This window comes from Vulpes lagopus, chromosome 5, assembly GCF_018345385.1.
Source record: "Vulpes lagopus strain Blue_001 chromosome 5, ASM1834538v1, whole genome shotgun sequence".
Lineage (NCBI taxonomy): Eukaryota > Metazoa > Chordata > Mammalia > Carnivora > Canidae > Vulpes > Vulpes lagopus.
In genome coordinates, this window is record NC_054828.1 from 75,064,568 (window position 1) to 75,092,423 (window position 27,856).

Consider the following 27,856-nt stretch of genomic DNA (forward strand, 5'->3'; position numbering starts at 1 on the left):
GGCAATTTTGATAAGCTCAGTTCTTAAAATAAGCTTACAAAATTGCCACATAATAACCTGTTGGTTAGATTTGTCAGTGTTTTTAATGGCTATTTGTTTACAACTTTTTGAAGGTATTACAATAATATGGAGTTAATCCAGTGTATATTTGCCTGTGAATGCCAGTTACTGACATACTAAATCATAACTAACATGCTTAGGGGTTGAAACACAGCTCTGAAGGTGATAAAAGTTCTGCTCATGCTCCATTGGGTTCACTGTCAAGAAGTACCACTTAAATTTCACTGACCCAGAGAAGAATGTTAGAGCTAAAATAATCTTAGAGTCAGTTCATCTTATTTCCTCATTTCAGACCAGAGAACATTCAGTCCCAAAGATATGGTCCCTTGATCAAAGGCAGCCTTTGGCAAAAGTGATATTAGAATCTTGAACTCTTAATTCACAAAGCCTATACCCACTTTGTCAAATACATGTTAAAAATCTATAATCACATGATTACTCTCAAAAAACAAAAGACTTTATTTTTAGAGCAGTTTTAAAATCAGAGCAAAATTGAGTGGAAACTACAAAGAGTTTCCATAAATCCCCTGTCCCAGCACATTCATAGCCTCTGCCTCCACTGTCAACATGCTGTACCAGAGTGATATATTTGTTACAATCAATTGAATGGACATCAACATCATTATCGCTCAAAGCTCATAGTTTACATTAGGATTCATTCTTAGTGGTGTACATTCTTTTGTACTTCTGACAAAAATATATGATATATATGACATATGATATATAATAGGTATTCACCATTATAGTAACATATGGAATGGCTCTTCATTGCCCTAAAAAATGCTCTGGGGCACCTGGGTGACTCAGCTGGTTGAGCGACTGCCTTCAGCTCAAGTCATGATCTCAGAATCCTGGGATCGAGTCCCGAGTTGGGAATCCCTGTTCAGTGGGGAGTCTGCTTCTCCCTCTCCCTCTGCTCCTCCACTTGCTCTCTTTCTCTCTCAAATAAATAAATAAAATCTTAAAAAAATTGCTCTGTGCTCTTCCTACTCATGTCTCCTTTCCTTCTAATCCCTGGCAATCACTGATCTTTTTACTATCTGCATAACTTTGCCTTATATAGTTGCAATAGTCAGGGTACACTATGTAGCTTTTTCAGATTAGTTTCTCTCATTTAGTAATATACATTTAAGGTTCCTTCATGTCTTCTCAGTTTGATTGCTCCTTTCTCTTTAGTATTCAATAATACTACATTTTCTGGATGTACCAGTTTATTTATAAATTCACCTACTGAAGGACATCTTCGTTGCTGCCAAGTTTTGGCAATTTTGAATAAAGCTGCTATAAGCATTGTATGCAGATTTTTATGCAGACATAAATTTTCAGCTCATTTGAGTAAATAGTGAGGAGCACAATTGCTGGATCGTATGGTAAGAGTATATTTAGTATGGTAGGAAATGGCAAAATTATGTTCCAAAGTGGCTGTAACATTCTGCATTCCCACCAATGAATGAGAGGATCTGTTGCTCCACATCCTCAGTAGTATTTGGTGTTATCAATGTTCTAGATTTTTATCATTCTAATATGTAGTGGTATCTCATTGTTGTTTTAATTTGCAATTCCATAATGAACTATGATTCTGAGCATCTTTTCATACACTTATTTGCCATTTGTGTATCTTATTTGATATCTGCTTAAGTCTTTTGCCCATTATTTGATTGATTGTTCATTTTCTTTTTTTTAAGATTTTATTTATTTACTTGAGAGAGAGAGAGAGAACAGGTTGGGGGAGGAGCCGAAGGAGGAGAAGCAGACTCCCTGCTGCGCCGGGAGCCTAAGACAGGGCTCGATCCCAGGGCCCTGAGATGATGACCTAGCTGAAGGCAGAATCTTAACCTACTGAGCCACCCAGGCACCCCGTTAATTTTCTAATTGTTGAGTTTGTGGAGTTCTTTGTATATTTTTTATAATGGTCCTTTATCAGATATGTGTTTTGCAAATATTTTCTCCATGTCTGTGATTTGTCTTTTGTTCTCTTGACTATGTCTTTTGCAGAGTAAAAGTTTTTAATTATAATCAAGTCCAGATTATTATTTCTTTTATTGGTTGTGCTTTTGGTATTTGTATCTAAAGAGTTGTCACCAAACTCAGGATCATTTAGACTTTCGGCTTTGTTGTCTTCTAGGAGGTTTATATTACATATTTTACATTTAGGTCTATGATGTATTTTGAGCTAAGTTTTGTCTAGGTTTTTTGTTTTTTGGTGGGTTTTTTTTTTTTTTTTTTTTTGCATGTGGATGTTCGGTTGCCAGCATCATTTGTTGAAAGACGGTTTTTTCCTCCATTGTGTTGCCTTTGCTCCTTTGTCAAAGATCAGTCAACTATATTTTTATGAGTCTGTTTCATGTTTTAATGGGCTGTCTATTCTGTTCCATTGGTTTTGTTCAATTCTTTCACCAATATCACACTTTCTGGATTACTGATAGCTTTGTAGTAAGTCTTGAAGTCAGTAGTGTCAGTCCTTCGACTTTGTTCTTCTTTTGGGTTATTCTGCTTCTTTTGCCTCTCCATATAAACCTTAGAATTGGTTTGTCAGTATCCATAAAAATAACTTGCTGGGATTTTGATTGGAATTGTTTTGAATCTTTGGATGAAGTTGGGAAGACCTGCCATCTTGATAATATTGAATCTTCCCATCCATCAACATGAAATATTTATTTATTTAATTCCGTTTGATTTCCTTTCATCATAGTTTTGTTTTCTTTATATAGATCTTGTACATATTTTGCTAGATTTTTACATAAGTATGCCATTTGGGAGATATTAATGTAAATGATATTGTTTTCAATTTTAAATTCCATTGCTGGTATGTAGAAAAGCAACTGATTTTTGTACATTAACCATGTATTCTGCAACCTGACTTTAATCACTTTCTAGTTGCAAGAGTTTTTTGTCAATCCTTTCAGATTTTCTATGTAGACAGTTGTGTCATTTGCAAACGAAGATGGTTTTATTTTTTCCTTTCCAATCTATAAACCTTATATAGTTCCTTTGTGTGTGTGTGTGTGTGTGTCTTATTGCATTATCTGGGACTTCCAATACAAGGTTTAAAAGGAGTAGTGAGAGGGGACACTCTTACCTTGTTTCTGATTTGGGTGGAAAACTTCTAGTTCCTTACCACTAATTATGATACTAGCTGTATGTTTTTTGTAAATATTCTTTATCAAGTTGAGGAAATTTTCCCCTGTATTTCTAGTTTGCCAAAGGTTTTTTTTTTTTGTTTGTTTGTTTGTTTTTGTTTTGTTTTGTTTTAGTGATCATGTGATCATGTGATTTTTTTTCTTCAGTAGCCTGTTGATGTGCTCAATTACATTAGTTAATTTTCAAATACTGAAATCAGCTCTGTATATCTGGAAAAAAATCTCACTTGGTGTGTTGTATAATTCATCTTATACATTGTTGGATTCAATTTACTAATGTTTTACTGAAGATTTTTGTATCTGTGCTCATGAGAGATATTGTTCTGTAAGGTTTTCTTTTTCTTTGTCTGGTTTTGATATTAGGATAATGTTAACCTCAGAATAAGTTGGAAAGTATCTCCTCTGCTTCTATCTTCTGTAGAAAGACTGTAGAGAATTATTTTCTTAAAGGTTTGGTAGAATTTACTGTGAGCTCATTTGGGCCTGGTGCTGTTTTGGAAGGTTCTTAATTATTTTCTTAAATATTTATTTATTTATTTATTTATTTATTTATTTATTTATTTAAATAGGCTCCATACCCAGCATGGAGCCCAATGCAAGGCTTGAACTCACAACACTGAGATCAAGACCTGAGCTGAAATCAAGAGTTGGATGCCTGAGCCCTGGAGGCACCCAGGGAAGGTTATTAATTATTGATTCAGTGTTTCTAATAGGCGTAGGTCTATTCAGATTGTTTATTTCTTCTTGCGTGTACCTTGGCAGATTGTGTTTTTCAAGTAACTGGACCATTTTATCTAGGCTATCAAATTTGTGGGTATAGAGTTGTTCATAGCATTTCTTTATCATCCTTTTATTGTCCATCAGCTCTATGTGATCCCCACTTTTATTTCTGGTATTAGTAATCTGTGTCTTCTCTCTCTTTTTCTTAGTCTGGCTAGAAGCTTATTGATTTTATTGATCTTTTCAAATAACCACATTTTAAAAATATAATTACCTTAAAAAAATTTTTAGAGAGAAAAGAGAGCATGTATGAGTAGGGGATGAGGAGAAGGGCAGACGGAAAGAGAGAGAAAATCTGAAGCAGATTCCACACTCAGCATGGAGTCCAATGCAGGGCTCAATATCATGACTCTGAGATCATGATCTGAGCCAAAATCAAGAGTCAGATACTTAATTGACTGAGCCACCCGGGCACCCCTACCTAAATACATTTTAACTGTCATTGTGATAAATATTATCTATTATTGGGAAACTGGCTGAGGATAAATAATAGACCTTATAGAATCCAGAATGATAAATGTATTCCAGTAAAAGGCCTTGTTTTAAAAGTAAAATAGCCTTGTTTATCTCAGAGACCCCTGAAACTCAGAGCAAGAGGATACTAATGGTACTGATAAAGAATATTAGAATGAGAGCTTGGAGCCAACATTTTTTTTTTAAGATTTTATTTATTTATTCACGATAGTCACACGCAGAGAGAGAGGCAGAGACATAGGCAGAAGCAGGCTCCATGCAGGGAGCCCGATGTGGGATTCGATCCCAGGTCTCCAGGATCGTACCCTGGGCCAAAGACAGGCACTAAACTGCTGCGCCACCCAAGGATCCCTAGAGCCAACATTTTTAATAATGGTTCTTCCACCAACTAATGATGGGAGCTCAGGTGTATTTCTCCCTATTCCAGGTTTATTGAGATATTATTGATGTATCTCAGATGTATTTCTTGCTCTCTGTGGGTCTCAATGTCTTCATCTATAAAATAGGATGAGGCCTCTTCCTGCACTAGTATTTTCTACATCTTCTTGGACTGGGACATTAAAAGGTCTATTAACTTAGTAATTGCAGCCAGGACTAAGCCCTGTCCCCTAGTGTATGTCTATGGTCCTGTGTGCATGTATGCATGTATGTGTATTTTGCAAGGAACACTGTGCCAGCATTATATCCTGAGATCTCAGATCTGAAGGAGCAGATGGAGGGGAGCATCTTTTTGGCTCGGAAAAGAGAGTGAGAAAAAGGGGAGAGGTGCTGGGGGTGTTGGGTAGCCAAAGTTGGGGTGTGAATGAGAAAGTTAGAGGTAATTGAGTGTCAGAAAATCTAGAAATAGCAAGATTGAAACCATTATATCACTAAAATATTAATTAGAGTTTATTGTACACATAAAAATAGTTTACACCTGGGAGCTCTCAAACTGACAGTGAAATGAGGCTCAAAGGTATATTGTTATAAGATAGCTTATATAGTGAGAATGCAGAGGTTGTTTATTATTTTCAGTGATTGATTATATCATTTGAGTTTTCCTAATGATTGAGGATTGGTTTAAAGGCCTTGGTTTATTTGGGGGAACATGCCAATTTGGGGGGACAATCTGAATTTCATCTATGATTTTCAGAGGCATATGCAAGAAGTGGCCCAAGATAATATTTACTTTTTTGGAAGAATAAGCTAAGTTAAGTTTAGATTCAGTGATTTTCCTAATAGCATAACCAAAAGTATCATTTTCATTATCTATTTTAAAATCTGTGTTGTTATATACAGAAACCCAGTCTCCATCATCTGAGTCAAACCAAAGTGTGTGATTATAGAGTGAGTCTAAAACATGCCCTAAATTAGGTCCAGTATCATTGAAGGTTTTCTATGCAAAGGGACAGATTCCCAGCAATGACATATGCAGTGGTTATGGGCCATCCTATAGCTTCCAAGCTTCCTCCCAGTGCCAGATTAATTGGCCATAAGTGTTAGTTAACATAGTCAACAAATAGATACCAAATATTTTTGTAAAGCCATTTTCCTGTCATCTAAGCATGTATAGAAGCTAGTTCTAATATTAACTGAGAGTCTTCCTGAACATGTAAGTGGGTACATAATCAACAATCATTTTGATTAGTAGAGTATGCCTTGAGTGGTAGGCCTTAGTGGGTAGAGAAAATCCCTAACAGAATAAGGAACATGATTGTGAATGTTTTGTGTTAGCTTGTAAAGCAGTAATATTACAATAATTGTTATAAAAATAAGTCCTGGAAAAAGGGATCCAGCAGAATCTTTTTCTGTGATCTTAGGTATAAACTATCTACTTTGCCTTGTTGTGTGCCTCAAGGGAAGTTTTGTTTGTTTGTTTTTCCTTGAAATCCTTAATTTTAAGTTAGCCATAGGGTAACAAGTCCAAAAATTGAGAACCAGGAGGCATGGTTCCAAAGTTCAATCAATACCCTATAGTTTAACTGCTGTGTGAAAAAAACAGAACCTGGTAGAGCCCTTTTCATCAAGGTATAAGTGTTATTTTTCATTGATATCTCTTTCAGAACACTCTGTTTCCAGGTTCCAGTGTATGAAGTATAAACTTTTCATCAGGCAGAGGGCTCCTAAAAGCTTCCTTGACATGTTGAATATGTTTTTGAATACAGCATCCATACTTTAAAGTACTGGGTCATGGAGCGCCCGGCTGGTTCAGTCGGTTAAGTGTCTGCCTTTGGCTAGGATCATGATCCCAGGGTCCTGGGATTGAGCCCCCACGTTTGGTCCTCTGCTCAGTAGGGAGCTTGCTTCTATCTCTCTCTCTGCCCGCAGCTCCCTCTGCTTGTGCTCTCTTACATGCTTGAGCTCTTTCAAATAAATAAGTAAAATCTTTTAAAAATAAAAAAAAATTTAAATTAAGTATTGGGTCATATTAGAATTTACAAGGGCAGAATATGCATGGGGTTCTATCATCAAAGGTATGGGTTGCCTAGTGATAAATTCATAAGGTATTAATTTATGTTTTTTTTTTTTAATTTTTTTTTAATTTATGTTTCCCAAAAGGTGTTGACTTCATTGTCATAAGGGCTAAGGGTAACACTTTAGGCCAAGGTACTCCTGTGGTTTCAGTCAATTTTTCCAGTTTTAATCTTAGAATATCATGGGTACATTCAACCTCCCCTAAAGACTGAGGATGATGGAGACAATGATAGTGCCATAATGTTTGAATAACCTTGTTTAGTTGTTTAATAACCTGTCCAGGGAAAATAAGTCATTTATCATTTGAAATTTCATTTGAGATTCTCCTGAATAGAAAAACATTTTCTAATAATTTCTCTGCTACTGTAGTGTCATCAGCTTGCCCACATAGGAATGCTTCTATCCATCTAGAAAAAAAGATATACTACTACAAGTACATATTGGTAGCCCATAGAAGGAGACAATTGAAAAAGTATAATTGTTCAAATTATTGAAAATGTTCAAATGGTCCAGGTAGTAGGAGAGCAGCCCCTGGGGTTAGTTTAATGGTTTTACCCAGGTTAAATATTGATTTAAATTTGTCATGCTGGTTTAGAACAATTACTCATGATATTTTTTCATAATTCAAGACATTTAGCCAATTCCATGGTGGGTAGTCACTTGAAGCATTCGCAAGAGTGGCAATTGAAGGATTTGGGAAGCACCAGCCGGTCATATGTGCCCTTCAGAGTTCTCTTTTTATGATAAATTTGTATCCTTCCTGGTGCATTCAGTATTTTGTCTATTACACAAATCGTCTTAAGTAATCTGATTGGATCTACAGTAGACCATCGGTTATGGAAATTCAGGAAAATGGCTTTACCAAAAGGTTTAGTATCTATCCCTTGGCCATCTTACGGAGTTATTTTAAGTTTTGGTACATTGGGAATCTCTTGAGTAGGAGCCTTAGCATGGAATTTAGCCATTGCATTTCCCTGGCATTCAGGGTCTGATAGGAGGGTATGAGCCTCAATTTCTATGACAGCAACTTATGAGGGTGATAATAATGTAGAGAGGAGGTCAGCAACCAGAGTTCTTATTTTATAGGTGTACCACTTGATGCTGAAAATCTTTCTTTCCAGGGGCACCTGGCCGGCTCGGTGTTAGGGCATATGACTCTTGATCTCAGGGTTGTGGGTTTGAGCCCCACGGTAGGTGTAGAGATTACTTGGAAGGAAAAAAGATTGTTTCCAGAGCATACCAAAGTCATGAACTACTCAGAAGGCATACCTGCTATTGGTGTAAATAGTTGCGGTTTTTTCTTTTGTCAATTTACAGGCTCCAGTGAGAGCCACCAACTCTGCAGGTTGGGTTGAATTAAGTAAAGAAAAGTCTCCTCTTCCTAATAACTCATGTTATGTAGTGACAGCATGTTTAGCTTGATATTTTCCTTCAGAATTTTTGGAATAGGAGACAACAATGCAGAGTACTAAATCCGGATTGACTAATAGGGTTTCTCGTAAATCTAATCTAGGAATTTGATTTGAGGAGACCAAGTCAACAGTTATGAGTCTCTCCTTTGTTGGCTAAGGATAGGAGGGTAGCAGCATTTAAAGAGTTGCAGGAATCAGGCTCCCTGCTCATTGGGGAGCTTGCTTCTCCTTCTCCCTCTGCCACTCCCTGTGCTCATTCTCTAAAATAAATATTTAAATTTTAAAAAGAGAGAGAGTTGCAAGGAAGAACACTGAGGAGACAAGAGTAGAATCTCACAAAATGTTGTCTACTAGCTGAGAAATGCTGTGTATACTCAGTGTTTGGCAAACTTTCTACAGCATGAGGGACCTATAAATTTAATTTATTTCCCTGAACAGTTTTAAGGAGAAGTCTGTCATTTTAACAGCTGCAGCTATACCTTTAAACAGTTTGGGTATGTCCTGGTCTTTGAACGCAATTGTAAGCCATAAAAGGCCGTAGGACTTATTTTTTCTTCATCTTCTTGAGTAAGGGCTCCCAATACTTGATTATTACATTCCTGACCAAACAATGTAATGTAGGAAGTCCAAATGCAAGAGGATTCTGTAAAGCCCATTTAATTTCAGTAAAGGTTTCCTCATATTTGTTTTCCAAGGAAGAGGTTCTTGAGTGTTGTGCTTAGAGTGGAGAAGCTACCTAGGAAATGTTAGGGACTCAGGATTGACAATATCCTGCAAGTCTGAGGAAGTCCCATTTCATAGAACTCCCCAAGAGAGTACAGAATCTTTCTTAGGGGCAAGGGTTTTCTGCATCAGTGGAAAATGCATAGTATCCCTGACATTTAGGGACAGGAACATTTGGGACATTTAGGACAGGAACAGAGTGAAGGATGAGTAGAGGTTTGAAAGGACTTCTGTTTCCCATAGTTGGAAAAAAGTGTTTACTGAGAGCCTCCTTTGTGTTTGGCTGTGTACATAGGACAACTAAAACACTCCTGGCTCTGAAAGAGCTCTTAGTCTAGGAAGCAGCTGCCTGATGATATGAGAAATGTTGGTCAGAAATGTGAATAAAGTATAGCATGGTTTAAAAAGTCCAAGTAGGGTTTGATGCTGCCTTGAGGATGACCTGTCCTGATCCCCATACTGGCTCTTCTGATGCCTGGATTACCTGTTCTAGACCAGTGACTCTGGGCCTCAGGCAAATTTCAGCTTCTCGGGAAACAACTAGCACCTGTGCTGGCACAATACGGACAACACTGGCAAAGTCTCCAAGAGAAACTGGTGAAATCAGAGGATGTCAAGTTGGTCTGATAAATTCACCATTGTTGAAGTAATGAGTGATAATCATCTGTTTTCTTTTTGATAAGATAAATACTTTACTGGCATTGCTGTACTCATCCCAACATTTAAAATAAAGTTCAATCCTGACCATATTTCTAAAAGGGAAAAGTAGTTATTTTACCCTCACTTAGCAGATGAAGAAACTGAGGCGCAAAGTAGTAAAGTGACTTCCTGGGTTTGCAGTGGGAGGGTAAAGCGCATTGGGGTTACAGTCCAGGCCTGCTGCTTCCTGCTTCATCCATTCAGCTGCATTCCATCTCTCAGAAACAAGATGAACCAAAACCTTCCCTTCTACTCTCCTCCATAACAAATAGTAGTCATGTTCGCCAGGATATTATGGGATACTAAATTAGTTCACATCATTTTTTTGGAGATCATTTTTTGGGTCATTCTTTTGAGCTCTATGAGTGAAACACTGTTGGTTCGTTACCCTGGAGCATACAGAAGCAGCAGAATACAGTGGTTAAATTGAACTGGAAGATGCCCTGCCAAGGGAGCCTTGGCTATCTATAAGAAAAAGGTCCATCCTGGTGAGAGAAAAATCCTGCTGCCTACAACAAGTGATCTCTTTTCTCATATGTTTTCCTTTCAACTTTCCAATTAACGCCTGGCTTTGTTTACTGTATTGAGATGGTTTATAAACTAAAGAGAGTGACTGGGAGCAGATTTTCTTTTTAAAGATTTTATTTGTTTATTCATGAGAGACACAGAGAGAGGGGCAGAGACACATGCAAAGGGAGAAGCAGGCTCCACACAAGGAACAAGGAGCCCAATGTGGGACTCGAATCTGGGACTTCGGGATCACACCCTGAGCCGAAGGCAGACGCTCAACTGCTGAGCCACCCAGGCAACGGGGAGCAGATTTTATTTTATTTTATTTTTTAAAGATTTTATTTATTTATTCATGAGAGACACAGAGAGAGGCAGAGACATAGGCAGAGGGAGAAGCAGGCCTCTTGCAGGGAGCCCCATGTGCAACTCGATCCCAGGACCTTGGGATTACACCCTGAGCCAAAGGCAGATGCTCAACCACTGAGCCACCCAGGCATCCCATGAGAGCAGATTTTAAAACAGAACTAGAGAAGAAAGGCTGGTTCCATTTTCAGAAGTATGGGGCTGGGGAAAGACACTTGTAGAAGGGATTTTTCAAACAGAAGAAAACTTTGTTTTCCTTCAATCCGTTTACCACATTCAGGTCACTAAACATGTACTATATAATTCAGTGTAGGGGTTTTTGGGGTGAAATTCTCTAAGTGCCTTCTGCTGAATCAGCCCCTCTTTCCCCTCCTTACTGTTTCTTTCCCACTTTAGGAAATACCACTCCTTGATCCAGGATCAGGCTCGGGAGTTGACCCACCTGAGGCAAAAGATGAGGATGGGGAGAGCTTTCTCATCCCTTCTCATCCAGCATGTCAGGAATACCATGAAAACCTTTGAGGAACTCCTTAGCAGCAATAAAGTTGACCACTACATGGAGCAGCACTTCCGTGAGCACCTGACCAAGGGGACCCAGCTGGCAGAGAGCCTTGCCAGCAAATTCGGCACAGGTAAGCTGGCCCCAGGGCTCAGGAGGACCTTCAGTCCCTCACAAGGACCAAGGTTCAGACAAGCCCACATCTACAAGTGACTTTTCAATCTGATGTTCCACTTCGTAGACACCATCCTGGAACCAGTCAGGACTGGCTGGTGAGGAACAATGAGGAGAAGCATGCAGGAATGGGGATGCCAGGATGATGACCAGCTCCTTTATCTCTCATGGAATATGGCCACTAGGACAAAAGGCAACTCTGGGCGGTGATAGCATTAATCTGAAACTAACTGGCAGAAAGATAGGTAGAGGGGAGGTAGCTAGTTGCTGTGAATAGAGCCCTGAATTAGGATCTAAAGACCCCGGCTTTAGCCTGTATGTGTTCATTTATTAGTTCTGGACACGTTCATACTTCTCTTGATTTCTGTTTCCTCGCCTAAAAATTTAGGTCGAATGATACCAGCATGATTGTTCTAAGGTTCAAATCAGCAGCATTCATTGGCTCATTGAAAAAAAAAAAAAAAGATAAAAGAATCATGCTGATTTGGGCATGGTTCAGACACCGTATATACTATTCCTGGTGGTGGAACGTTAGTTATTTCACGTGCCTTTTTAATAGAATATTCCCTAGAGCGCCTGAGGGCACGTAGTAAGGGCAGGCTGGAGGCCACTGTGTGGGCATCTGATGGCAGATGCAGAGGTAGGTCAGGAATGTCTGTCACCTCCACAGAGACAGGAGTAGGTTCTGCATGAAAGCTGTGACAGGGCATACAGATGTAGTACTGGGAACCACCTTTGTGGCAGGACTTGGAGGCTCTGGTTGGAGTGGCCCAGAGGCCTCTGGACAAGTGTCTCCTGGCCTGTAGGAAAAGAGACATTTTTAGCTTTTGACTTTGACCCAGGACAGAGCAAGTAAAGATGATGACCTTTGTGGTGGGCTCAGGAAAGCCTGCTGGGCAAGTTCTCCAAAGTCTCAACCCAATTTCCTCTCCTGAGGAAATTCAGAGTATCCTGGACTGGAAAATCAAGTAGTCACATCTGATCCCAGAGAAAATTCAGTGTTTGCTTGTAATCTGAGAAATGAGACCTGCTTAAATTATGACTAGTCCTTTTTGAATCTGGCTTTTAGATGCCTGTACACATGAGAAGAATGAAGCAGGACAGATGCTGAGGACCCTCAGGTAACTCCCAATTTTCAGGGGCTGTGAAACATATAATCTGGTGAAGGATTTAGAAGCAAGGGCCAGAAGCTCAAAGAAGAGGGAGATCTCACCCAATAAAAGCAAATGGCTGATTATAACATCCAATTATTATGTATCCCTAGTGATGAAGTGATCTCGTTTCCTATTTTTAAAAATTTATTATTATTTTGGTCCCATTCTCATATTAGTTCACCGATTTAGCAACACAAAGCTGCTCTAACCTAACTATCCACTCTTAAGAGTCTCCTGTACCACCAGGGACCCCCTCTGATTTCCCTTACATCTTTAAAGACTGAGATTATATCTAGTTTCTTCAATGGTGACCCAAGAGGTGCTGGCAGATGTTAAATAGTTACAAATTGTCCTTGCAAAAAAAGAAAAAAAATTATACTGTATGACAATACTTACAGAAGGAGGTCTAGAAACTACAAGATGCCTGGGAGGCCATATCACCTCGGGAAACAGTTTTAAGTGGGCCACTGCAAATACTACTGAACGCATCATGTTCACAGAGTGTGTTGAACTCTTATGGACCTCTGGTTGTCTTGTGAAGGAGCCAGGAGTATTATTTAAAGGGCCGAGTGGGTCTTCTCCCTTCCTCCGGATTATGTGGCCAAGGCACTGGGCAACTCTTGTTCTCCCCTGTCCCTCACTCTCCACCCCCAAACAGAAATAAGCTGTTTGGCTTCTCCTCCAAAGGAACAGTCTCTTTGACTTCCAGGGCTCATCCTGTGAGCTTCCAGATCACTACAGCTGTATCAAGTGACCTTTATTTTTCCATTGTCTTTCTTTCTTTTTTTTTTTTAAGATTTATTTATTTTTATTTATGATAGACACAGAGAGAGAGAGAAAGAGGCAGAGACACAGGAGGAGGGAGAACCAGGCTCCATGCCGGGAGCCCGACGCGGGACTCGATCCCGGGACTCCAGGATCGCGCCCTGGGCCAAAGGCAGGCACCAAACCACTGAGCCACCCAGGGATCCCCTCCATTGTCTTTCTTACCCCTCCAGTATCCTAAGGGAGATGCAAAAGAAGGGTAAAGTGACAGAAGTCCTAAAGACCAGGCAGGAGGCCCAGCCCCAGACTTTGCCCCAGATCCACTCCAGAGACCAGGCCCAGTCTGCTGCCCATTTCTCCTCCAGCAGTACTTCTCTGCTTCATGAAGAGCAAGAAGTACACCCTTCAGTGGATGTGGCCAGTGAGTACCCAGACAGGGTCCAGGTGCAAGGTATTTGCTCCTTGGTCTACACAGCATGAGATGTCTATGCACCCAGGCCCTGCAGATCCACTGTGAGGTCCCTGGTAGAGCACAGGTCTGGGACTCAGTGCCAAGCATAGCCTCCGAGGGTGTCAGCTCTCTTTCCTAGTCCTACAGAGCATCAGCCACCAGCCCCCCTCTGGCACATACATGGTGTTGGACTTGAGAGGAGGAGTCATGAGTTGGGAAGGGGAAGGGGCAAACACTCCCTCATCACTGTAACCTGATCACATCATCTTTCAGATCACTGGCATGAACATGAACATGAACATCACTGAGATTGGGCCTCTGATCTTGGAATCCTTGGGTAAACAGTCACGTTTCCTATTTTCTGTTTACCACAAAATATCCGTAATCATTTGTGGATTTACAGATCTCATCCGTCATTCTAGTAATTCAGCTATAATGTCCTCTAAACCCACATTAACTGGGATGTGTCTTGGGTTCAGGCTGAATCCCCGAGAAGCCGCCAAGAAGGGCCCTTGGGTAGCTTTGGTGAGAGTTGGAGGAGGAGAGTACATTTAAAATCAAACCTTAATTTTCTCCTGCTCAGTTTTCTCTTTAATTTGCCTCCCAAGAAAAGTGTTTCTATCTTTAGAGAACTATATCAATCTCAAATTCTGGCAAAACTGAGAAACCATCCTTAGTGTCTGGCTATATCTGGTATTTTTTTTCCCAAATTGGCTGTTTTAGGCAATGAATGAGCCATAATGGGTTTGACCTGGTACTATTCCTGTTTCTCATTTCACCCTGAGGATCAGAGCAGCATAATGTTTCCCCTAGGATTATAGCAACCAAAGAAAAAGGAAATTCACATTTATTGAGCATCTACTATGTTCACAGTATTGACTACGTATTGACTACGTATCTTGCTTCATTTAATCAACAACCATCCTCTCAAGTAGGTGGTGGTGTCCCAATCTTACAACACAGCTAAGGACCACTGAGGCTCAATGAAGTCAGGGAACTTACTGAAGAGCACCCACGCCAGGGTGACATTCGCTCACCCCACTGACTGGAAAGCTCAGACTGTCCACTGCACTGTGGCCCAAGCAATTAGGGACTAAGCAGGGTGGGAGTCATCTCTTCCTACACCTCTTTTGTTGGTTTTCTGGAGCTGGTGTTTTCCTCACTCCACTCTTTGTGACAAAGGTCTAGCCTCTGCACATGAGACAAGACCCTATACACACTGCAATTTTATCCAAGAATTCATATATAAGTGCAGTGCCCTTGATATTTACATGACCTCTTCTGAGGGGCCAATGGGGGTTTTACATATATCTTTGAACTCAGGTGCCCAAAGTCTTGATTCCACCTCATTGCTACCCCAGAGACTGCAGAAGGGAAAACACACCTTCCCCTCACCTGCAATTCCTGCCATGACTTGTAGGAACGGTCACACGAGATGTGGCCTCTGGGGTGGCATCAGCCTTATTTTCTGCCACTTCTCTCTTTTCTGAGGGAGACTGAAACTCTTCTTTTTTCCATCTAAAGTCATTATCTTCTCAGAGGGACAATGGCTTATCACTGCTCCTCCTTTGTTTTCTGAACTTCTAGAGTAGTTAACAAAAATGTGACTAGTGTGGCAGCTGCCCTGCAAGGCAGAATTATTCTTGCCAGAGGCTGTTCTCTGTTGCTTTTTCTGTGTACAGTCTAGGGCATGTTTTCTGTGCTGTGTGGCCAGGGGAGACCGGGACATGAAAATGCTGATCATTGTTACTGATTGGACTTGGGACTTCCTATGGCCTTGGTTGAGAGTAAGCTGATGTTCTGGAGAGGGGATAAAGGAGGTTTGGAAGGGGTTGGGAATCCCCTTTTGATTGAGTTCCTACATTGTTGGGCATTGTGCTGAAGGATTCATGTAGTTTACCTTACTCCTCATTTCACATCGATACTAATTCCATCTGGTATTCTGTAATATCATCCATAATGAAAGGAGAAGACCTACTGGATATTGATTGAAGTGCACAGCTCCTTAGAGGAACTTGAACTTGGTTGAAGGGAAATAAGGACTTCACTCCCACCTGCTCAGAGGAGAAACTTGCCTACTCTGCCGTCCTTGTTAATAATCTTTGAAAAAGGGATCCCTGGGTGGCGCAGCGGTTTGGCGCCTGCCTTTGGCCCAGGGCGCGATCCTGGAGACCCGGGATCGAATCCCACATCGGGCTCCCGGTGCATGGAGCCTGCTTCTTCCTCTGCCTGTGTCTCTGCCTCTCTCTCTCTGTGACTATCATAAATAAATTTAAAAAAAAAAATAATCTTTGAAAAAGAGCTGACTCACACTTTTAGCTGAATTGTGGCCCTCCTACCCAGGTGGGTTTTTCTTGCAAAGGGAGACAGCAAAGGGTATGGCCAGGTTCTCACAGCATCATTGATGCCATTTTTTAAAAAGATTTTATTTATTTATTCATGACAGAGAGAGAGAGAGAGGGAGGCAGACTCACAGGCAGAGGGAGAAGCAGGCTCCATGCAGGGAGCCCGACCTGGGACTCGATCCTGGGTCTCCAGGATCACACCCTGGGCTGAAGGCAGGCACTAAACTGCTGAGCCACCGGGGCTGCCGATGCCATATATTTTTGGTTCTACAATCCCCCATGCAGAAATAACCCAGTCATTCTTTGGACAGGAGCCAGACAAGCTAAACTATATTTAAGAATTATTTTTACAGTCTCATGAGCCATGCTGGGTGGGATCCAAATCACCACTTGCCTTCCTTAGAGATCCCTCAGCCTCAGCAGGCATCCAGAGTAGGAGGCAGGGGGAGTGGGAGGCACCAGGAATGTCAGCCTAAGTTCTCCACACATTGGCTATTAATGGAGGCTATCTTCCTTTTTTTTTTTTCCTCCTCCAACTCCCAATGTAGAACAGTCTCATGAAGGATTAGTCACTGTGTTGCTGGCAAGGGCATAGACTGGTGAGTGAGTGTATTACCTGTTCACAACCCACAAAATGCTTCATTTCCTTAATCTCACTATTTCTAAGATTGGCAGTGAGTTCTGCTACTGGAGAAGACATTTCTGCAAGTACTTCCTTGGGATTGTTCCAGCATTGGGAATCATAGAGGGAGCCAGGAGAGGGGCCCTTGCCCTTCTGGATGTGCACTGTGACCCTCAGATACTACATGCAACCACTACTTTTTTGTTTTTCCTTTTTTAAAAAACTGCAAGTATAGTTAGCATACAGGGTTATGTTAGTTTCAGGTGTACGATCAGTGATTCAACAATTCCGTGGGGCGACTGGGTAGCTCAGTTGGTTGAGTGTCTGACTTTTGGTTTCAGCTCAGGTCATGATCTCAGGTTTGTTAGATTTAGCCCCACATCAGGCTCCACACTTGGCATGAAGCGTGCTTAATATTCTCTCTCTCTCCCCCTCCCTCTGCTGCTCCCTCATGCTCTCACACTCTCTAAAAAAAAAACAAAAACAAAAGCAATTCTATACATTTCTCAGTGCTCATCATTGTAAGTGTGCTCTTAATCTCCTTCACCTATTTCACCCATTCCCCCACTCACCTCCCCTCTGGAAACCACCAGTTTGTTTTCTATCTTTGAGTCTGATTTTTTTATCTACCTCTTCTTTTCTTTGTTCGTTTGTTTCTTAAATTCCACATATGAGTGGAATCATGTAGTATTTGTCTTTCTCTGACTTATTTCACTTAGCATTATATCCTGTAACTCCATCCATGTTGTCACAAATGGCAAGATTTTGTTCTTTTTTATATGGCTGAGTAATGTTTCATTGTATATAAATACGACATCTTCTTTATCCATTCATCTATGGGTGCACACGTGGGCTGCTTCCATGTCTTGGCTATTGTAAACAATACTTCAGTAAACATACAGATGTATGTATCTTTTCAAATTTGTGTTTTTGTTTTCTTTTGGTAAATACCCAGAAGTAGAATTACTAGATCATATTAGTTCTATTTTTAACTTTTTAAGGAACCTCTGTACTGTTTTCCACAGTGGCTACACCAGCTTGCATTCCTACCAACAGTACACGAGGATTCCTTTTTCTCCACATTCCCACTTGCCAACACTTATTTCTAGTGTTTTTTATTCTAGATATTCTTAAAGGTGTGAGGAGGTATCTCACAGTGGTTTTGATTTGCATTTCCCTGATGATGAGTGATGTCAAGCATCTTTTCAAGTGTCTGTTGGCCATCTGCATGTCTTCTTTGAAAAAGCATCTATTCATGTCCCCTGCCCGTTTTTTAATTGGATTATTTGGAGCTTTTTAGTGTTGAGTTATGTAAGTTTTTAAACATATTTTAATATTAACCCCTTATTGGATACATTATTTGCAAAATATTCTCATTCAGTATGTTGTCTTTTTGTTTTGTTGAAGGTTTCCTTTGCTACACAGAAGCTTTTTATTTTGATGTAGTCCTGAAAGTTTATTTTGATTTTGTTTCCCTTGTCAGAAGAGACTTATCTTGAAAGATGTCACTGTGGCTCATGTCAGAGAAATCACTGCCTGTGCTTGAGGTCTCTGACATCTGCTCTAGTCTTCATTCCATGGATTACTTTGGTTTTTTTAAGGCTGCTGTAACAAAATGTCACAGACTGTGTGTTTTAAAACCACAGACATTTGTCTGTCCAAGTTCTGGAGGCTAGAAGTCTGAAATCAAGGTATCAGCAGGGCCATGCTCCATTTTCCTTGCCTCTTCCTAGTTTCTGGTGGTCGCTGAGAGCCTTCCTTGGTTTGTAGATGTATCACTCCAGCGTCTGCCTCCTGACTCCCTTGTAATGTGGTCTTCTCCCCCATGTGTCTTTTTATCTGTGTCTCCTTTCCCAGTCTTATATAAGGACATCAATCATATTGGATGAAGGTCCACCCTAATCCAGTACCATCTCATCTTAACACATTACATCTGCAAAGACCCCATTTTCAAATAAGGTTACATTCTAAGGTTCCAGGTAGACATGACTTTTTGGAAGACACTTTTCAACCCAATATAATTATCTTTAAAACACTTCATTTCTAAAAAAAAAAAAAAAAAAACAAACAAAAACAAGCCACTTTATTTCTGACTTCCCATTGGTTTCTCCCTCATGTTCTTTTTTGGACAGATGTCAGCCCAGCCACTCCTGCTGATTCAGCTTCACTGCTCAGCAACCATTCAGATGCCAGATCTACCCAACCCTTCTATCCTCTGAGTGGCACCACACAACTAAGTGGGACACCAGGCCCAGGGCACCATGGCAGCAGTGGCCTATGGGACAAGATGAGGCCTCAGAAAATGAATGCATCTGGGCACCTGTCCTCCTTCTCCTCTTCATACCAGCCCAACTCCAAGCCCTCTGGTAAACACAAAGGAGCAGTTAGTAAAATAGAGCCCATTGAGGGGAGTGAACACATTCTTTGTGTTCACACAAAGAAATGTGTTCAATGTGTCTGGAACACATTCTTTCTGGCCCAAGGATTTTTTATTCCCCTGTTAGATCCTGGCTCACAGAAATGGGTAAGATGAAGGGGGTGGTATCCTGTAGCTCAGCCAGAGAATGAGATTCCAGCCCAGGGCTGGTCCTTTCTAAGTGCCTCTCCCAGCAATTCACTCTGAGCAGAAGAATAAAGGAAGTCAGGGGTGTTCTGAGGTACTCTGCAGAGAGGATGAGTTGCTTCACATTTATGTGCTCCCTTTTCTCTGTGCTACAATCTTCTTAGGCCTAGTTTGAGACTGTTCTTAGAATTCCCAGTTCAGGTTTCCATAGAAGAGGTCTTCCTTAGGTCAAGAGCTATTTATTGCAGGATGGGAGAGTATTTCTCAGGTACACACACACCCTTTGTGTGCAACCATAAGTCAGTCTGACCTCTCAAGCTTTGCTGTTGAGTTTAGAGCCAGGCATCCTGGCACCCAGGGACTAGAGGTGCAGCCAACAAGACGAATGTCTTGAGCAGCTCAGTTTCTAGGACCAGACAGTGTAACAATAAGACATATTAAATTCTGAGAGAAAACCTGGCCCTAAGCAAGATGTCCTGGTGGATGAAGCCTATTCTTGTCTCTTTCCCCTTCCCTTTGCATATCCTTTCCTCAGAGGGGTTCCCTCATCTCCTGTTCCTTCTTCAGGTCCTGATACCTTCCCAGGCCCTTTCTTGTCACTCTTCACCAAAAGCAGTTAAAGGAAAACACAGTATCACCCACTATTCACTGCCTGATTTAATTTCATATGCATTACCTTAGCCTCTCTATTAGTGGGTGGATGTTAAAGGTTTTTAAGCCATGGATCATCAGGTAGCCTAGGTATGAGGTAGGGAAGGAGGCCCTCTGGATTGCTACCAAAAGGAGGTGGGACCAGCTTTTTCATGGGTAGGCCAGTCCTACCTATAGGCTTGTAGCAGTTTCTCATCCTTGTTTTCCAGCCAGTGTCCATCCCCGTCAGATGGACTCAGCCTCTATCTGGGAAGAGGCCCTGTGAGCTTTCCTTACAGAGGGCCATCTTGTGTTTGAAAGCCCAAGCACTCTTTAAACAAGTTTCCTGGTGCTTACTAGTGCCCAGGTGAGATGGACAGGGATCTCGAAGAGAAGTCCTGGGCAGGCTCCATAGCTACCCACAAGTGACTGGCCTTCCTCACCTCTTACTTCTCCCATGTCTTGGTGGGATGCAACAGGGGCTGACCTACTGGAAAAGAATCTTGTCGAGATCCAGAACCTGCGCCAGCGCCTGGAGGAGTCCATCTGCATCAATGATCGCCTGCAGAAGAGGCTGGAACATGTGCTCAGCAACACCGAACAAGGAAAAAGTAGGAAGGGTGGAAACTTCTGTCCACATCTAGAGCCTCAAAGAGCATTTAGGTTCACAGTTAAAAGGCACTCAATGTGCATGCAATAGCCTAGTCTTCCTTACAATTTTCCCAGAGAGGGAAACAGGACAGGCAATATTGTTCCCACTTTATAAATGAAAACACTAAGCATCTCGCCCCAGGGTGGGCTAGGGCTCATGCTCAGGGCTATCTGACATGATTAATGCCCACTCTTGTAACTCCCTACACTACCTGGTGCAGTGCCTAGTTTGTGGCCTAACTACAAGTGGTAGAACCAGGACTTCCATGATGCCCACATCAGCAGAGGGAAGATCACATCCACTTTCCTGCCACTACCACGTGCCCTGGATGCCACCTACCATTTCCCAGATGTGAGTGGCCCTTGGTTCCATACTTTCCATGTGATGCTGTCACTGGGATACCCCCTATGACATCACAGTAATAGCTAATTCATGAGAAAGACTATCCCAGAACTTCAGCCACTGCCCGTGAGTGTGTGGCCCATTATAGTGTCACTCAGCTACATCACACCATTGTGCTAGTGCATGAAGCCCCCAGGTTTTTGCTGGTTGCAGGAAAGCATATCTTTTTTTTTTTTAAGATTTTATTTATTTATTCATGAGAGACAGAGATACAGAGAGAAAGGCAGAGACACAGGCAGAGGGAGAAGCAGGCTCCATGCAGGGAGCCCAACATGGGACTCGATTTTGGGTCTCCAGGATCACACCCTGGGCCAAAGCCAGCGCTAAACCGCTGAGCCACCCAGGCTGCCCAGGAAAGCAGATCTTTGAGAGCATCTGTCTCCAGAATGTATGACTTGCTGGGTTTTTAAATTCCCTATGACAGTATCCACATCTGGTTTCCATGGGTAGAACCTGGAGTTGGTACCTCAGCTCTACAACAGGAAGGGGCTTTTGGGAAAGCAAAGTGGAATTTTCAGACTAACAGAGGGCAAAACCCCAACTTAGTCACTTCCATGTTCCTCCTTTCCACAGCAGTAGCCAGTTGCAGAAGCAAAAAGAAGAAGGTGGAAAGTGCAAAAACTGCCCAGACCCACCATGGCCAAAATTGTAATAGTTATTCCCAATTTCGAAAAGGCTGCTGCTGCTTATAAGGTCCCATCTACAGATCCCTAGGGGTGTAGGAGCAAATTATTCTGGGAAATTCACATTTCCTGTATTAGTCCATTGCTCCATCTTTGCAGATAATCAGGGAGTCACTGGCTGTGAACTGGATACTAGCTTGGGCTCTCTCCCTCCCCTGAATATGAATGAGGAAGGAAGGGAACATCAGTTTCTGCTTGGAGCAGTCAGTGAAGAGTCTCATGGTCTCTGTCTCTCCCTCCTCAGGCACCAGACAGTCCGTTTCAGGTGTCTCCCTTGCAACCCCTCATTCATATGCTCAGAGTCACCCTTCCCGCTCTGCTCAAGACGTCTTGTGACATGATGTCTGGATATCTAGAAGAATGGTCTCCAGAACTTTCCAGCCCTATCGAACAGCATTCTTGGGTGTGAACTTGGAGGTATCTTTAAATGAATGAATCAAATTAATAAATTCTTATTTAAAAATTGTTTACATGTATTGAATGCCTATAAAGAGGAAAATTTGTGAGGAAAGAATAAAACTCATAATGGCCAGAAATTCATAGAAAAGTTTAAAAGAAAAATGAATTTTCTCTATTAGCTATTTCTTTTTTTTTTTGCAGAACATTTCTTTAATACAAATATAAATTTAAATATTTATGATCACAGATCATAAATACATTATTATGACTGCCTGTGTTATTCAGTTCGCTCAAGTTTGGGGGAATAGCTTATATGTAATTCTTGAAATGCACTCACTTCTTCATAAAAATATGAGCTTGAAATGCATGTACACATTTTTAAGAGTATATAAATTTTCACTCTCCTGACTGTATTCCCAATCTTGGCATCTTCACATATCCTTGGTGAGTTACCCAAACTCAGGGCCTTTTGTTACTAAGAGAGCCATCAAGATTGTTTGCCAGTGGCAACATACTTAAAAATTAATGAATAATAACTGCTGGTCCCCAAGCTTTTTGACCTAATTACTTCTTCCTCTAGGGCAAATGAGCTTTCACTTGGGCATTCTATCCAACTCCTATAGACTGAATACCCTTCAAACACCTCCTTAAAACACTTTATTAAATAGCCATTTCCATTTTAATAGTAGAGTGAGAAAAAAAATAGTAGAGTGAGGATTGTACCCCTCAATCTGAAAGTCTTCGGCCTTGAAGTCATCAATTGTCCCAACTTTTAGAAGCATTTTGAGCATTTTCAGCAGCTCAACGTGATTTAGGTAAATATGTGCATCTCCCAAAGTACCTACAAAGTTACCTGGCTTCAGGCCTGTGATGTGTGCAGTCATGTAGGCGAGCAAGGCCTGTGTAGCTGGTAATGTTGAGGGGCACACCCAGGCCTATGTCTTGTGACCTGTGGTACAATTGGCAGGACAGCTCATCATTCATAGAACTGGCAAAGGCCATGGCAGGGACATAGGGCCTTAAGAGGAAGAGCCTTTGGGGATCCCTGGGTGGTGCAGCGGTTTGGCGCCTGCCTTTGGCCCAGGGCGCAATCCTGGAGACCTGGGATCGAATCCCACGTTGGGCTCCCGGAGCATGGAGCCTGCTTCTCCCTCTGCCTATGTCTCTGTCTCTCCCACCCCCCGCCCTGCCCCATGTGTGACTATCATAAATAAAAAATAATTAAAAAAGAGGAAGATCCTTTGGATTCCAACCACACAGGATGGCTCTTCTGTTATCAGGGTTGGTCTTTTTTTTTTTTTTTTAAAGATTTTATTTATTTATTCTTGAGAGATAGAAGGAGAGACAGAGCCAGAGACACAGGCAGAGGGAGAAGCAGGCTCCATGCACCAGGAGCCCAACGTGGGATTTGATCCTGGGTCTCCAGGATCGCGCCCTGGGCCAAAGGCAGGCGCTTTCAAACCGCTGCGCCACCCAGGGATCCCTCAGGGTTGGTCTTGATGGTGTCAGTCACCTTTTGCAGTTGGTCTCCTCCTTGACCTGAATAATCTGAAGCTGCATAGGAAAAAAAGGCGGGAGAAGCCCCGGCAGCATCTAGGCTGCTTCTTTGAATTTGCAATTCAATATGAATAATTCACCACAGACTTGACAAAAAGAGGACTTAAACCCCTATCTTTAGATTTACAGTCTAATGCTTTTATCAGCCATTTTACCTATGTTCATTAACCGATGATTATTTTCCACTAACCACAAAGACATTGGTACTTTATATTTACTGTTTGGAGCATGAACCGATATAGTAGGCACTGCCTTAAGCCTCCTAATTCGAGCCGAACTAGGTCAACCCGGTACCCTATTAGGAGATGACCAGATTTATAATGTAGTCGTAACTGCCCATGCTTTTGTAATAATTTTCTTTATGGTTATACCCATTATAATTGGGGGATTCGGAAATTGACTAGCTCCGCTAATAATTGGCACCCCAGACATGGCATTCCCCCGAATAAATAACATAAGTTTCTGACTGCTCCCTCCATCTTTTCTCCTATTGCTAGCATCCTCTATGGTAGAAGCAGGTGCAGGAACAGGATGAACTGTATACCCCCCACTAGCCAGCAACCTAGCCCACGCAGGAGCATCAGTAGATCTAACAATTTTCTCCTTACATCTAGCCAGAGTTTCCTCTATTCTAGGGGCAATCAACTTTATTACTACTATTATTAATATAAAACCCCCAGCTATGTCTCAATATCAAACCCCTTTATTTGTATGATCTGCGTTAATCACAGCAGTCCTATTGCTGTTGTCATTACCTGTACTAGCTGCCGGAATTACAATACTTCTAACGGACCGAAACCTAAATACAACATTTTTCGATCCTGCTGGAGGGGAAGACCCCATTCTATACCAACACTTATTTTGATTTTTTGGGCACCCTGAAGTCTATATTTTAATTTTGCCTGGGTTTGGAATAATTTCTCATATTGTTACATATTATTCAGGGAAAAAGAGCCCTTCGGCTACATAGGAATGGTTTGAGCAATGATATCTATTGGGTTCCTAGGCTTTATTGTATGGGCTCACCATATATTTACTGTAGGGATGGGTGTAGACACACTAGCATATTTTACATCCGCTACTATAATTATTGCTATCCCAACAGGAGTTAAAGTATTTAGCTGATTAGCAACACTTCATGGAGGAAATATCAAATGATCTCCAGCTATACTTTGGGCTCTAGGGTTTATCTTCCTGTTCACAGTAGGTGGATTAACAGGCATTGTTTTAGCTAACTCATCCCTAGACATTGTTCTTCACGATACATATTATGTTGTAGCCCACTTCCACTATGTACTCTCAATAGGAGCAGTATTTGCTATTATAGGTGGATTTGCTCACTGATTCCCCTTATTTTCAGGTTATACTCTCAACGACACTTGAGCAAAAATTCACTTTACAATTATATTTGTAGGAGTCAATATAACCTTTTTTCCCCAACACTTCCTTGGACTATCTGGAATACCTCATCGTTACTCCGATTATCCAGATGCTTATACTACTTGAAACACTGTCTCCTCTATAGGCTCATTCATCTCACTCACAGCAGTAATGCTCATAATCTTTATGATTTGGGAGGCCTTTGCATCTAAACGAGAAGTTGCAATAGTAGAACTCCCCACAACTAACGTCGAGTGATTATATGGATGTCCCCCTCCGTATCATACATTTGAAGAACCTACATATGTTATCCAAAAATAATAAAGGAAGGAATCAAACCCCCTAAAACTGGTTTCAAGCTAATGTCATAACCATTATGTCTTTCTCAATTAGGAGATATTACTAAAACATTACATGACTTTGTCAAAGTCAAATTATAGGTGAAACCCCTGTATATCTCTATGGCGTACCCTTTTCAACTCGGACTTCAGGGTGCAACCTCCCCATTATAGAGGAGTTACTTCATTTCCACGACCATACATTAATAATTGTATTTCTAATCAGCTCTTTAGTTCTCTACATTATTTCACTAATGCTCACTACTAAATTAACTCACACAAGCACAATAGACACACAAGAAGTAGAAACAGTATGAACCATTCTACCAGCCATTATCTTAATCCTAATCGCATTACCCTCTCTACAAATTCTTAATATAATAGAAGAAATTAATAATCCATCCTTAACTGTAAAAACAATAGGTCACCAGTGATACTGAAGCTATGAATATACCGACTATGAAGACTTAAACTTTGACTCTTACATGATCCCTACACACGAACTAAAGCCAGGAGAGATACAACTATTAGAAGTCGATAACCAAGTCGTTCTCCCTATAGAAATGACTATCCAAATACTTATCTCTTCAGAAGACATACTACACTCATGAGCCGTGCCATCACTAGGCCTAAACACTGATGCTATCCCAGGACGACTGAACCAAACTACCCTAATAGCCATACAACCAGGGCTATATTACAGCCAATGCTCCGAAATCTGCGGATCTAACCACAGCTTTATGCCTATTGTTCTTGAAATAGTCCCCCTATCATACTTCGAAACCTGATCTGCCCTAATAGTATAATATAAACTAGTCTAACTCATTAAGAGCTATAAAGCATTAACCTTTTAAGTTAAAGACTGAGAGTTTAAACCTCTCCTTAATGAAATGCCACAACTAGACACATCTACTTGATTTATCATAATTCTCTCCATAGTTTTAACTCTATTTATCTTATTCCAATTGAAGGTTTCAAAACACTACTACCCGGAAAACCCAGGACCAAAATCAATAAAGCCAATTAACCAACGCACTCCTTGAGAAAATAAATGAACGAAAATCATTCGCCTCTTTCGCTGCCCCTCAATAGGGGCAATACAATAGGACTCCCCATTGTAATACTGATTGTTATGTTCCCATCTATCTTATTTCCTTCCCTTTTTTTCTTTCTTCTCTGTATTCTGCCCCAAAACAACCTCCTGAAAATCTGACCTGGAGTTAGTTTCCTCCTTAGTGTCAAGTTTATGAAGCTGTGCTGTCACTGGTCTTCCATGTGTTCAGCAGCTGCATCTCATGGCCTCATTGAAAGCTGTTTTCAGGATCCCTGGGTGGCTCAGCAGTTTAGTGCCTGCCTTTGGCCCAGGGTGTGATCCTGGAGTCCCGGGATCGAGTCCCACATCAGGCTCCCAGCATGGAGCCTGCTTCTCCCTCCTCCTGTGTCTCTGCCTCTCTCTCTCTCTCTATGTCTATCATAAATAAATAAATCTTTAAAAAAAAAAAAAGGAAGAAAGCTGTTTTCACCTGGAGGACTTTAGAAGATGCACTGGAGGGAAGTCAGTCCAGAAATAGATGCAAAGGGCAGGGTTTCAAGACCTAGAGCATCAGATGCTTTAGGTCCCCTTACTTCTGAGAGTCTGTTGCTCTTTCCCAGGGATAGCCAACAGAAACTTTAACTGGGCTTCAGGAGAAAGTATACATACAGGAGAGTTCCCTTGAAGGATAATGGACAACTGAAGACCAGCACCCAAGAGGAGATCCTCAAGAGGTTAACTCTCAACCAACATGAGTGCCAAGAAAATGGAAAGGTGAAGAGATGGGCTTCCAGCACTCTGGGCTGCCACAGGTTCAGTGACTTTTGAGGTCAGAGGGTACGATGACAGGGAGAAAACCACCTCAGGTGTACCTAAACTGCCTGTTAAATGGGTAACTGTGGATTCAGGGAAAGGAAAGCAATGGAGGCAACAAGAAACAGAAGAATGAATTAATGAGAGAGGATTGCTTTGGGAAACACATCCCATGTCAAATTTGGAACCAGATCACAATACTGCTTAGTCATACTATTACAATGACCAGGTCCCATGCTATTTTGAAGAAGTCAAGGATGAGACCAGTCCACCAGCCTGAATCAGAGTCTGCCCCACCCCCCACCACATATCCAGGGGACCATAAACTATTTATTGCTTTGCAACCTGCTTCTTTAGCTCATCATAACACTCTTGAAATTCATCCTTGTTGTTATATGTATCAGTCATTAGTCTCTTTTTGAGGCTAAGTACTGTTTATTATACAAATATCCCACAATTGGCCCATACTCCTGTTTGTGTCCTCCCACTTTCTATCTCCACCCTCAACAGGCCCCTCACTTGTCTTGTCACCTTAGGCTCTGTGCACCATCCCATTGTCATTCTTTTTACTTTGCCTTTGTTTTTTTTTAAAGACTCTTTTAAAAAAAAGATTTTATTTTATTTATTCATGAGAGACACACAGAGTCAGAGACACAGGCAGAGGGGGAAGCAGGCTCCTCACATGGAGCCCAATGTGGGACTTGATCCTGGGACCAGGATCACGCCCTGAGCCGAAGGCAGATGCTCAACTGCTGAGCCACCCAGGCGTCCAACTTTGCCT

General features: G+C 41.4%; 2 protein-coding genes across 2 annotated transcripts in view; both read left to right on the plus strand.

The window, feature by feature from the left end:
- Nucleotides 1-18,863, plus strand: part of LOC121491822 (serine/arginine repetitive matrix protein 1-like) — a 36,479-nt gene extending 17,616 nt beyond the window's left edge. Inside the window, exons 5-7 of the mRNA XM_041756971.1 lie at nucleotides 11,012-11,247; nucleotides 12,358-12,409; nucleotides 18,758-18,863. Coding sequence (XP_041612905.1) covers nucleotides 11,012-11,247; nucleotides 12,358-12,409; nucleotides 18,758-18,782 — 313 coding nt within the window. The 3' untranslated portion in view covers nucleotides 18,783-18,863. The remainder of the gene's footprint in view (nucleotides 1-11,011; nucleotides 11,248-12,357; nucleotides 12,410-18,757) is intronic.
- Nucleotides 18,864-18,877: 14 nt separating this feature from the next.
- LOC121491085 (myomegalin-like) lies at nucleotides 18,878-22,051 on the plus strand. Its single transcript, XM_041755501.1, has 3 exons — nucleotides 18,878-18,991; nucleotides 20,298-20,429; nucleotides 21,800-22,051. The coding sequence occupies exons 1-3, from the start codon at nucleotides 18,913-18,915 to the stop codon at nucleotides 21,889-21,891; spliced, it is 303 nt and encodes a 100-aa protein (XP_041611435.1). The 5' UTR covers nucleotides 18,878-18,912; the 3' UTR covers nucleotides 21,892-22,051.
- Nucleotides 22,052-27,856: the final 5,805 nt, after the last annotated feature.